Genomic DNA, 11,815 nt, shown 5'->3' with positions numbered 1-11,815 from the left:
ATGGTCCGGAATAAATTGAATGCTATACGTTGATGGATTAATTTGTTCTTCTACGCCCTTTTTGAGGAATGTATTGTAGGACTTAAACCAACATCTGAAGAGGTGAGATCGCTCCTTTTTTTCTCTATTTTTGCTGGCGGGATTGATTCTGCCCTAAGGGTTATTCTCTCTCTCTCTCTCTCTCTCTCTGCACCATTACACAATAAATATTCACAGTGAAAATATTTTGTAAGCGTGTTTCATGAACCAAGTTATAGGATTTGTTGACAACTCGCATCGAGTTTGTTACACTTCTACCCAGCGTGAAGCACTCACAGTCATGTGGTTGTGACGTCATCGTAAACAAATCCGTTCTACTCATCCAGACGACTTCGCAACGGCAACGTTGCCAGATCTTTCCACTCTGGAACCTGTTCTCAAAAGATTGCGTTTTGGGGCACCCAAAACACCGGTGCCGTGTGGACGCCAGGCCGAAACAATAAACAATTGTATCGGATTCACCTGAATCCGTTGCCGTGTGGACAGGGCCTAAGAGCATTTTAACCAGGAGAGAGCCTTCACTGTGTTGCTTGCTCTACCATTTAACGATGATCTTTGTGCTGCGATGCTTTTGGGAAACTCAGGCCAGATGGGTTTGGTGTAAAAAGAAGGATGGCTATAATGAAAAGAACCTGATCCCAACTGTAAAATATGCTGAAAGTTCTGTGATGTTTTGGGGCTGTTTTTCCTCCAAAGACCCTGGAAACCTTGTTGGGGTACATGACATCATGGACTCCATGAAATACCAGGACATTTTAAATCAAAATCTGTCTGCCTCTGGCAGGAAACTAAAACCAGGTCGTCATTGGATCTTCCAGCAGGACAATGATCCAAATTATGTTCAAATCAACACAAAAATGGTTCACTGACCACAGAATCAAGCTTCTGCCATGGCCATCTCAGTCCCCTGACCTGAACCCCATTGAAAACCTATGGGATGAGCTGAAGAGGAGAGAGCACAAGAGAGGACTGAGGGCCCTGGATGATCTGGAGAGACTGTGTAAAGAGGAATGGTCTTAGATGCCCTGCTCTATTTTCTCCAACCTTATTAAATGTTATTGGAGAGACTCAGTGCTGTTTTACTGGCAAAGGGAGGTTGTACACAGTATTAAATGCAGGGGTTTCAATAATAGATACAGGACCTTTTTAGCATCAACTTTCACCTAATTCTTTGTGTAAGTCTGTAAAGAATATCTATAGGTCCTAGAAGTGTAAATAGTTGGATTTCCTGTGAAATGCCTGTGCAAATTCAGAAAAGTTTGCCAAAACTGCAAAGTGGTAAATTGACAGTATATTCAATGTATATCCAAGGTTTCACCATTAAGATCAAATTTGGCTATCCTTACAAATGTACATCATGTATTTTAGAAACATCCCATGCAACAATAGAAGAGACCAGTGATAGTTCATTGACCTCTGTGATTTACTGCTTCATGTCTGGACTTGTATAACATGCCTTTTGCATTACGATACTGGATCAACATGGGTAATATATGCAAAGTTTACAAAGGTTTCACTTTAGCAAATGTTCATAGTTTACTTTTTAACCTGTACAAAGTGTAGAAACACTAGTTTCACATAAGTAGAAACACTACTTATTAACAGTTTCTATGTTGTTAACAGTTACTTATGTACTGAAATAAGGTACATACACTCACATAATTTCAAAATAATCACATGCTTTTTTTTTATTTCAAACATCTAAAACATAGGGTATGCTTTGATACATTTTAATTTAAAATCAATATGAACCAATAAAAAAAAAAGCAAAAAACAAAACCAACCATGATTACATTGAATTGTCCACGTGGGCAATTTTATAATAAAACTTAATACAATATGGAATTTGATATAGAGCTGCAGACACTGTTTAAAGGAACGATGGAAATTCATTAAAAGAATCCTTGAAAAAGAAATTGTAGGAATGTTTGTGGATAATGCAAGCATTCACTATAAAGTGCAAGACATTAAAGAAGTGGTAGTTAAACTAAATAACTCATGTACATACAGTACCTATTTACAGTAAAAGAAACCAAAAACAGCCAAGATGTTCGATCAGATTTTGTAAATGTGAACTAAGATTTTGAAGAAGTGTTCTTGCAACATGTTACAATGAGGCATTACATGCTTACTGTAAATGCTGCTGCTCTAGAATCGAATAGATTATGACCAAGTTTCCTGTATGACAGCAGTACATCATGTTACTCATTAACTGCAACCAATATTCAACATGCATTATCCTGTAAAAACATGCAGACTCCTACATGCATCTTAGTCATGGAAAGCTTTTTTTTATTTATAGACATAGCTTTCTCAGTCTGTGTACATAGTGCTGAATTTTCAGCAGTGTTATAATCACACTCATGTGGGAAAAGGCTTGTGTGAGATACACACCATTGGAACTGAGCCATGGTCAAAAAGTTTAAATGGCAAAGTGCCTTTTGAAGTCCATGCGTCTGTTTCTGGGTCATAGCAGTCAAAGCTGTCTGAATCCTGAACATCATCATGGCTGTTAATGAATCGGCCCCCGGTGACATACAGTCTATTGTTGATGACTGTGGCTGAGTGATGCATCCTTCTCTCTTTCAGATTCTTGCATTTAATAAATCTGTTTGCTTTAATGTCATATGCCACCATTCTTCTTGTATAGCCTGTGAAAGGAAAGGTTTCTAGATTGAGCAAATAGAAGCAACTAAACAAATCTGGACTTTTTTAACATACATTTTGGCACAGAGGGGCGGCACGGTGGTGTAGTGGTTAGCGCTGTCGCCTCACAGTAAGAAGATCCTGGGTTCGAGCCCCGGGGCCGGCGAGGGCCTTTCTGTGTGGAGTTTGCATGTTCTCCCCGTGTCCGCGTGGGTTTCCTCCGGGTGCTCCGGTTTCCCCCACAGTCCAAAGACATGCAGGTTAGGTTAACTGGTGACTCTAAATTCACCGTAGGTGTGAATGTGAGTGTGAATGGTTGTCTGTGTCTATGTGTCAGCCCTGTGATGACCTGGCGACTTGTCCAGGGTGTACCCTGCCTTTCGCCCGTAGTCAGCTGGGATAGGCTCCAGCTTGCCTGCGACCCTGTAGAAGGATAAAGCGGCTAGAGATAATGAATGAATGAATGAATTTTGGCACAGTTAATTAAATTACCCAGCATACCTCCAATAATATAGATTTTGCCATCAATGACTGAAGCAGGGGCACAAACATTCTTCACCATCCTGTTCTCCATTTTACACCAGAGATTTCTTCCAATGTGATACACCTAGGTGAACATAAAATGTTGCACCAAACCAATTTTCAAAAGATCTATCATCTTGTATGGCAGATCATTAAAATCTTGAGATTGTTAGTGACCATACCTGAATCATTCGTACTGGATTTTGCATCGTATCCTCCCCACCAAATAAATAGATTCTTTGGTTATGTGCTGCTACAGCAGGGTGCTGAACTGCTTCTGGCATTGGAGCCATGGACTCCCAAAGGTTGAACATGGTATTGTATCTCTCCACCCCACTGGAGATCTGTCTGTCTCCTGTAATGCCACCTAAAACGAAGATGAACTGTAGATAGGAGATGCTCTGATGGCCATATCGAGGCACCAGCATGGGTTCTGCAACCCTCCATTGATTCATTTTTAAGGAGAGTGTGTAAACTGTGGCAGTGGGTACACCACCTCCTCCTGTGGTCATGGTGAGACCTCCCAGAACATAGAGGATGCTATGCATGCAGACGTAAGAGGCACGGTATAGCCTTACAGGTAACTTAGCCAGCCATTGCCAGCTCTCTGTCTGTTCATCAAATAGCAGTGCCTCACGAGATGTGCGTTCACTGTTTTTACGCCCACCTACAACCACTAAAGCTTCTTTACAGGCATGGCGCCGTGGAGCAGTCCAGAGTCCTTGGATATCACCCGGACAATGGGAACCAACAGAAAAGAGGAGACGTCTGACTGATTCAATGATCTCAGTACAAAGGGAGGAGGACTGCACTAATGGATCATTGGCAATGAACTGGAAGAGGTAGGAGGGATGGACATGTCGGAGCCTCACCTGTCGGAAAAGGTCGTGGATAGCACCTTGGCGGGCAAAAGGGTCATGATGGATCCAAGCCAGGAGAATTTCAAACACCTGTTCCTCCTCAGCACACAATTGGTCATCTTCTAAATAACCAACCAACTCTTTCAGGGAAAGTTCACAGAAGTCCTCAGAAGCCACAACATCAGAGAAGCTTTTCACAGCCATCTCTCGAGCTTTCTGCAGCAAACTGGTGCAGTGCAAAATCTCTGAAAGGCGGATCATGCTCAAGCAGTTATCTGGCCTGAGCTGGGCCTGCAAGAAGGTTGAGCAGGCCTCAAAAAGCCGCTCATAATGTAGCATCGCAGCAGCTTGCATCAGAGGGATAACCGACTCCATGGTAATACTAATGGCTCCTGTGTAAACATAGTCCATAATGCTGTTCAGGACATTATAGGGAACTCCCTGCATATCCACCCGAGCCTGCTGTCTCTCACGAAAGTTGCTGCAGAACATAGCATGGAAGTAGGGGCTGCTGGACACCAGAACATTGCGGTGACAGGGAATCTCGTTACCATCAGAACAAAGGACAACATCAGTGAGGATTTGTTCCTTCCTCAAGTTGTTCAGCTGCAAGAGGAGGTTGGACAACAGCTCTTTGTCTTTATAGTGTAGGACATCCGTTAATGCACCATTTAGGCTGTCAGCAAGAGGAGATGACAGATTTAACATCCACCACATCTTGAATGTAGTCATTATTAGGACAAACAGAATTAATTTTATTAAAATAATTCATTAATTAGAGTTCATGATTGATGGCATATTACTTGCGCATGCTATCAGTGAGTTGTCATTCAGTAGATAACAGTGGCGGCTGCTGGTTTTTAAAACAGGGGAAGCCCATTTTACGCATTCATCGTAAAACCTGTAGGCCGGATATCAAAGCATAGAAAGGTGTGCCCCATTAGCATAGTGAACTAGACAACCCTACCTAGTGGCAGAAAGTATTTCTGCTTGTACATTTCATGTTATAGTCTGGCTTGCCAGGCTAGTGCCTCATATCCTTAATCAAAAATTTCAAACATCCAAAAATCACTGGCTATTCAACGAAGAGCCTTGAACATCATACCCTGATATGCAACACAGAGTCTTTAACACAACACCCAGCTGTGCAACACATCCTTGAACATCTTCTGCAACACAGTCTGGAAATTCATAACCAGGTAGGCTATGCAACACACAGAACCTTGAATATTATACCCAGGTATAACCTATAACACAGAGCCCACCATTCTCTTAACATTACTGAACAATATACACACTTCAGATACATGAACACTATTTATACACAAATTCTGCCCTCCGCTCCTTTTCCAGAAAATGGTCTGTGACCCTATCATACCAGCTGGTTGTGCTTTCCAGAGACTTTACCAATTTCTGTTAGCAGCTAGCACTGCAGATCCCAATAAGGCTCAAGCTAGCCTACAACCAGATTGAACTACAAATGAAATAAACGAGTGAATTCACGAATGATCAAACTGATAGAATGGATGAAAGTTAACGGAGCACAACGAGTAATATTTACATTTATTTACAGAGTAATGTACAGAGACATCAATGAGAAGAAACGTTTATATGAAAAGAAATTCGGACAGCACTTTGGCACACGACTACACTTTCTCGACATCCGCTAGGGACTGACTGATCATACTTCCGTGTTCCTCGCCGAAGTACCGCCCTCCTCATGTCTTTCAAACACTACCTCCAATAATCCTTTAACAGCCCGGCTTCTTGCCCCTCCCACTGTCTCATTTAGTCCCAGAGAAGCCCGGCTTCCCTGGAAGTGACGATTTTGTTAATTTTAACCAATAACAACTAGCCGAAATTGGCTGTTCAGAGCCGTCTCGTAGACTGCAACGGATACCCGGCTGCCAGTCAGTGTTGCCAGATACTGCTGACGTTTTCCATCCCAAAATATGTTCAAAACCCGCCAAAATTCACTTAAAACTGCCCAATCTGGCAACACTGCTGCCGGTCCATAGAGCCCATTGAAATAAGAAAGGTTACAGCCTGGCAGCAAAGGTGATTCTCGTAGCGAACTGCAAGTTCATCAGACATCACTCAAATAAGTTACAGGATAGTTATGAACATAAATACAATCTTGGGCATATATTATGTTATGCAAGTTATTGTTTTAATGAGAATTCAATGTCGTAGATGCCGCAGTTTGGGGAGAGAATTTTAGGGGAAGCTCGGCTTCCCTTGTTGTCTCTGAGAAATCACCCCTGGTAGATGGAGAAGTCAGACCCACAATTAGCAATTATTAAACACCTTTTTGTCACCTTTTCTTTTAATAACTGTTTCATCCTGGCCAGGGTCACAGTGTATCTGGAGCCTGAGATGGGAATCCATCATGGGGCACCATGCACACACATTCACACACTCATCAATACCAAGGGGTAATTTATCTTAGCCAATCCACCTACTACATTTTGGGTGGTGGGAGGAAACCGGAGAACCCAGGGGAAACTCACATGGACATGGGGAGTACATGCACAGAAACTTGCTCGAGATCGGACCAAAGACCCTGGAGCTGTTAAGCAGCAATTCTACGCTCTGTGCCGCTCCACCAAACAGCTTTTGTCATTGTTCTAAGATTAAATAGCATTATCTTATAAGCCTGATTAACATTAAAATCCATAAGGTTATATAAAGAATATTTAATTACACATACTCTGTGAATGGGTACATATAAAAATAACATAGTACACAATTTATATTTTATTTCTAGCTCATTTATCTATCCTGAGATGTCTTCACATGTTAACATGGTAGCACTGTTCTTGCAAGAGGACTGTTCCCATTTTATTTATTATTTGCAAAAAGAAGCAACATGTTAAATGTCTTATTTTCAGTGCAATATAATACTATTTATTTATGCCTATTTAGGTTATTATGTTAGTCCCCAGTAACTATCAAGTCAGAACAGGGCATGCAACCTGGGTTTGTGAATATAGCGTCTATAGATGTTTCTAAAGAATCTATACTGTCAGGTAGTCAGCCATCTTACCTGTTTTTAGTCAGTGTGTAACACATCCTGTGGGTTTTCGTACCAAATCTATCACTTGTGTTTTCTGGGGTCTCTTTGTATCTTTCATGCAATCTGAAACAGAAGTAGATGGATGTTTATAAGAAGGATCATGCTGTGTTTGTTGTCAAGCTTTCCTTCCATGAAGCTCTGTGTACATTCCAGTCACCCTAAAAATAGAAATGCCCCTGCCTCTGTCTGAGCTGCAGCTACTCTTACTAACACCAACATGTGACGCTCCCTTTCCCCCTCTCTTTTTTCCAGCACACACGATTCTTCCCTGTTTACATAGGGTATTGAAGTTTCTGGCACCCAACAGACATTTGAGTAGCTGGTCATGTACTTGGAATGCCCTCACCTTCTTTTTCTATGCAAGGCTCATGCTGTTACTTCGGCAGCCAAATGAAAGAAAACAAGGAGAGAAGATGGGATTGTTGAGAGACTATGTACATATCTGATAAATACAATGTTATAAATGTGTTACATCATGTCAGGTCACCAGATACACAGTCAAGGCCATTCAAAGCTAGAAGGGCACTCTACTGTGTATACCTCCACCAAGCCACACGTTTGGATTTGCATCAAATTCTAAAAAATTGTTCCTTGGCCCATGGCACAATCTTTCTCAAAACTTCAAAATCTGTTCCCTACTTCTTGAGTTACGTTGGGAAAAGGCAAAAAAAAAAAAAAAAAAAATCCTGGATCCACAAACATATCCAGATTTTCATAAAATTCTAATCAATTGTTCCTTGGTCCATGGTCCACCTTTCCTCAATTTCAACAAATTTTTTTTGACTTTTTGAGTTATGTTGGGAACAGACAAACAAGCAAGCATATATATATTAGTGTGTGTGAAAATATAACCTCCTCCAACAAAGTTGGTGGCGGTATTAGGAGAATACAATTACGAAAAGAAAAATGTATTTTAATAGCCATTAGTGCTTTCTCTGTATTAAGGTATCCGTATTGTCTTCATGTTTCAATAATTTCAGCAATCGATTAAATCTTCATGAACTGGGACAGTTTAGAAGTGAAGGTATATGTAATCCAACATGCTAGACAACCATGGCTGTAGAGATTGTTTTCTTAATGTCCACCCCTGGGCAGAGATGTCTTTGTGTCCAATATGAACATTTTGTATATTTGGTGATTTTTATTTGTGAAGTTGGATCAAAACATTTGGACTAAAATATTCCCTGGATCAGTATTTTTTGCATTTAAAAATACTCTAAAATCCTTTGTCGTTGAAATGCATCTTAATCACAAGTCAAACTGGCATTTCCAAGAACTGCTGTTGCATCTTCCACAGTACATTGACAAACAAGTAACCAGACTGGGTGTTAGGTGTCCCATGTAATGGTACAGCATCTGGTAAACTTCTGTAGTGTGTTTTGACACTGTGGATGACAGGGATGAGGCAATCAAGTTTCATGTTCCATCCTGTGTACTTTTACATAATTATGGAGGATCAGAAACTGGAGATCTGTTGCACATTATGGACATTTATAAAAAGAGAGGTTTTTTTTTTGTAACCAGTAGGTCAAGATGCAACCTTAGTAGTAACAAAAACATGAACTAGATTTTCTGCATCCTGCAACTTCTGAGTAATAGGTTCAAATGTTAGGTTCAAATGTGTGACTGGAGTCAATAATCACATTAAGGTCTTTCACTGCTGCACATGATGCAACTCAAAGGTCAGAGTGACTACATAATGAGAAAGCTTACCTTTTTTATTAAGCAGTTTTAGCTGAAACATACAGTTCCACATAGCAGTGGAAGCTAATACTATATTTATTAATAATTATACTCAGTTGTAATAGGAATAATTATGATGGTCACAAAGAAAAACTCCCTGTAAAGTTGTAATTTACAACTTTAACCAGTGCTGTACTATTTTCTGTATTACTCCCAACCATTCAAACTACATTACCCATGAGTCCAGTCTACTTCCATGTCAGGACCCCATGCTTCTCCATGTGACCAATCACTGCAATAACTTTCATACTTGCCAGACCTGATCACAATTAGTATATGCCTTTCTAAAGCCTTCTCTGTGATGATACTAAACTATCTACATACCTCTTTCTTTGGTTTTGTCCCTGATCTCATTTTCTCACACTTCTTTTTTCCCCATCTCATCTCATTATCTCTAGCCGCTTTATCCTGTTCTACAGGGTCGCAGGCAAGCTGGAGCCTATCCCAGCTGACTATGGGCGAAAGGCAGGGTACACCCTGGACAAGTCACCAGGTCATCACAGGGCCTTTTTTCCCCATGGTCTTGATTATTATTATTTAGTGCTCTCTTGTTTTGGTTGCAATTTTTGTTAAACAGCTTGGCCCTACAATTGCATTCCCTACACCACTATTATGCAATGCACCGGTGTAAAACTGGGATTTGATGTTGAACAGCAGTCACTACACTATATCACGCAAATTTTTGTGAGAGTCAGTGGGTTCTATAGTGAGTTCTATAGTGGGTTTTGACTATGGCAAGCTTTAGGCAGAAGCTAATTTGTTCATCCACCCCTGATGCTACAGCCTTGGACATCACTAATTTACACACTTTGGCAAGATTTCCTTTAGTTAAGCTACCTCTTACTGATGAAGACATACATTATTAGCAGCTACATGAATAACTAATCTAGACTTACTGTAATTAACCAAACCTACACTTGCTTTAAGACACAGGTTATCTTGATGTTTCCTAACAGCATAGTCTCATGAAGCTGCCAGGGCAGCATACATCTCAAGTAGGTTCTCAGCCTTGATCCTGTCCTGCACGTTTTAGTGTTTTCCCTGCTCCCAACACTCCTGAGTCAACTAACAGCTCTTTTTTAGTTAAATCACACACAAACACCCACCAACCCACACCCCCATATACAATTTAAACTAGCCAATCCACCTACCACCCTGACTTTTGTGTTTACCAAACTTTTGTTACCATGAAGTGCCTTCTTACAGTGTCATTATTACTTTTGGCTTTTCTCAAGTTGTAAGGTTAAAATTTTGACTGAGAAATAGCTCAGTAGCTCCATCTAGTGCATACAAAGGATAGGTAAGGATAGGTAACTTGATGTACTGACATCAAATGCAATGCAATACACACAACCACACACATTATATATATATATATATATATATATATATATATATATATATATATATATATATACACACACACACACTAGTGCATCTCAAAAAATTAGAATATTGTGAAAAAGTTCAATATTTTCCATGTTATTTAAGTGAAAATGTTATATATTATAGACTCATTACACATAAACTAAAATGTTTCAAGCATTTTTCTATTTTAATTTTAATCAGTATGGCATACAGTACAAAAACATAAAAAAAAACCATCTCAAAATATTAGAATATTTCATTTCGAGTTTGAGTAAAACAGTATGAACACAGTGTATCTCTCGGTCTAGTTCAGTACACACAACCACAATCATGGGGAAGACTGCTGACTTGACTGTTGTCCAGAAGATCTTCTGGCTGAAGAAAAGCAACCCTAAAGCATAATGCTGCCACCACCGTGTTTCACCTTGGATATAGTGTTCTTTTGGTGATGTGCTATTTTTTGTGCCAAACAACCTTTTTTGAATTATGGAATTATTATACCTTTTAGAATTGGTCTCAGCAGACCATAACACATTTTGCCACATGGGCTGGAGTGATTTATTTGGGTCTAGACGTTTTTTTTGTGTGTGTGAGAAAGGGCTTCTGTCAAGCCACCCTACCCCATAGCTCAGACATATATAGAATTAGAGAGATTGTTGTTGCATGCAGAAATCAGTACTTGTCAGATATTCCTGCAGCTCCTTTAATGTTGCTGTAGGTCTTGTGGCAGCCTCTCTGGGAAGTTTTTGTCTTGTTCTTGTGTAAATGTTGGAGGAACATCCTGTTCTTGGTGATGTTCTTGGAGCACTGTGGTGCTCCATTTTCTCCACTTGTTGATGGCCTTCACCTTGTTCCATGGTATGATTTGGAATTCCTTTTATACCTCACTCTTGATCATTACCTTTCAACAAATGAGATATTGTACATACTTTTTAAGGTCTTTGTGGACCATGGCTCCAGCAGTCAATGAAATTAAGAAAATGTAAAAAATCCTACAGAAACAGCTGATCTGTATTTGGGGTTAATCAGAATTTGGGGTTAATCAGAACACAGCCACATTCCCAATTATAAAAGGGTATGCACGCTTATGCAACCAGGTCAATGTAACTTTTTTTATTTTCCCTAATTTTTCCCTAAAATGTTTCTGATTGTCCATCCATTATCTGTAGCCACTTATCCTGTCCTACAGGGTCGCAGGCAAGCTGAAGCCTATCCCAGCTAACTATGGGTGAGAGGTGGGGTACACCCTAGACAAGTCACCAGGTCATTACAGGGCTAACACATAGACACAGACAACCATTCACGCTCACACCTACAGTCAAGTTAGAGCCACCAATTAGCCTAACCTGCATGCCTTTGGGGAAAACCGGAGCACCCAGAGGAAACCCACGCGGACATGGGGAGAGCATGCAAACTCCACACAGAAAGGCCCTTGCCGGCCGCTGGGCTCGAACCCAGGACCTTCTTGCTGTGAGGTGACCGTGCAAACCACTACACCACTGTGCCACCTGCCACCTGTTTCTGATTGTTTTTCACTTATTTTTTTTTTATACTGTGCAAT

General features: G+C 40.5%; 1 protein-coding gene across 2 annotated transcripts; it reads right to left on the bottom strand.

The window, feature by feature from the left end:
- Positions 1–1,904: 1,904 nt before the first annotated feature.
- Positions 1,905–7,278, bottom strand: klhl38b (kelch-like family member 38b). Of its 2 annotated transcripts, none has more exons than XM_060920435.1 (4): positions 7,114–7,278; positions 3,390–4,743; positions 3,187–3,292; positions 1,905–2,690 (listed from the first exon to the last, which is right to left on the bottom strand). In XM_060920435.1, exons 1-4 carry the CDS (start codon positions 7,137–7,139, stop codon positions 2,401–2,403), a joined length of 1,776 nt encoding a protein of 591 aa, XP_060776418.1. In that variant the 5' UTR covers positions 7,140–7,278; the 3' UTR covers positions 1,905–2,400. The 2 variants fall into 2 exon arrangements, with proteins under 2 accessions (XP_060776418.1, XP_060776419.1); XM_060920436.1 differs by lacking the exon at positions 7,114–7,278 and adding an exon at positions 4,871–5,013.
- Between the last annotated feature and the right edge of the window lie 4,537 nt (positions 7,279–11,815).

Source organism: Neoarius graeffei, chromosome 5 (assembly GCF_027579695.1).
Source record: "Neoarius graeffei isolate fNeoGra1 chromosome 5, fNeoGra1.pri, whole genome shotgun sequence".
Classification (NCBI taxonomy): Eukaryota; Metazoa; Chordata; class Actinopteri; order Siluriformes; family Ariidae; genus Neoarius; species Neoarius graeffei.
The sequence above is the reverse complement of the archived record's forward strand: the minus strand, read 5'-3'. Positions and strand labels throughout refer to the sequence as shown.

What these genes read in the sequence shown, in the direction of transcription:
- klhl38b (XM_060920435.1), bottom strand. Translation starts at nt 7,139, where the DNA reads ATGTGTTACACACTGACTAAAAACAG. An exon ending in TACACACTGACTAAAAACAG is followed by an intron (nt 4,744 to 7,113) that starts GTAAGATGGCTG and finishes TCTTGCTGACAG; the next exon opens with CCTAAATGGTGCATTAACGG. An exon ending in ATCCAGTACGAATGATTCAG is followed by an intron (nt 3,293 to 3,389) that starts GTATGGTCACTA and finishes ATGTTCACCTAG; the next exon opens with GTGTATCACATTGGAAGAAA.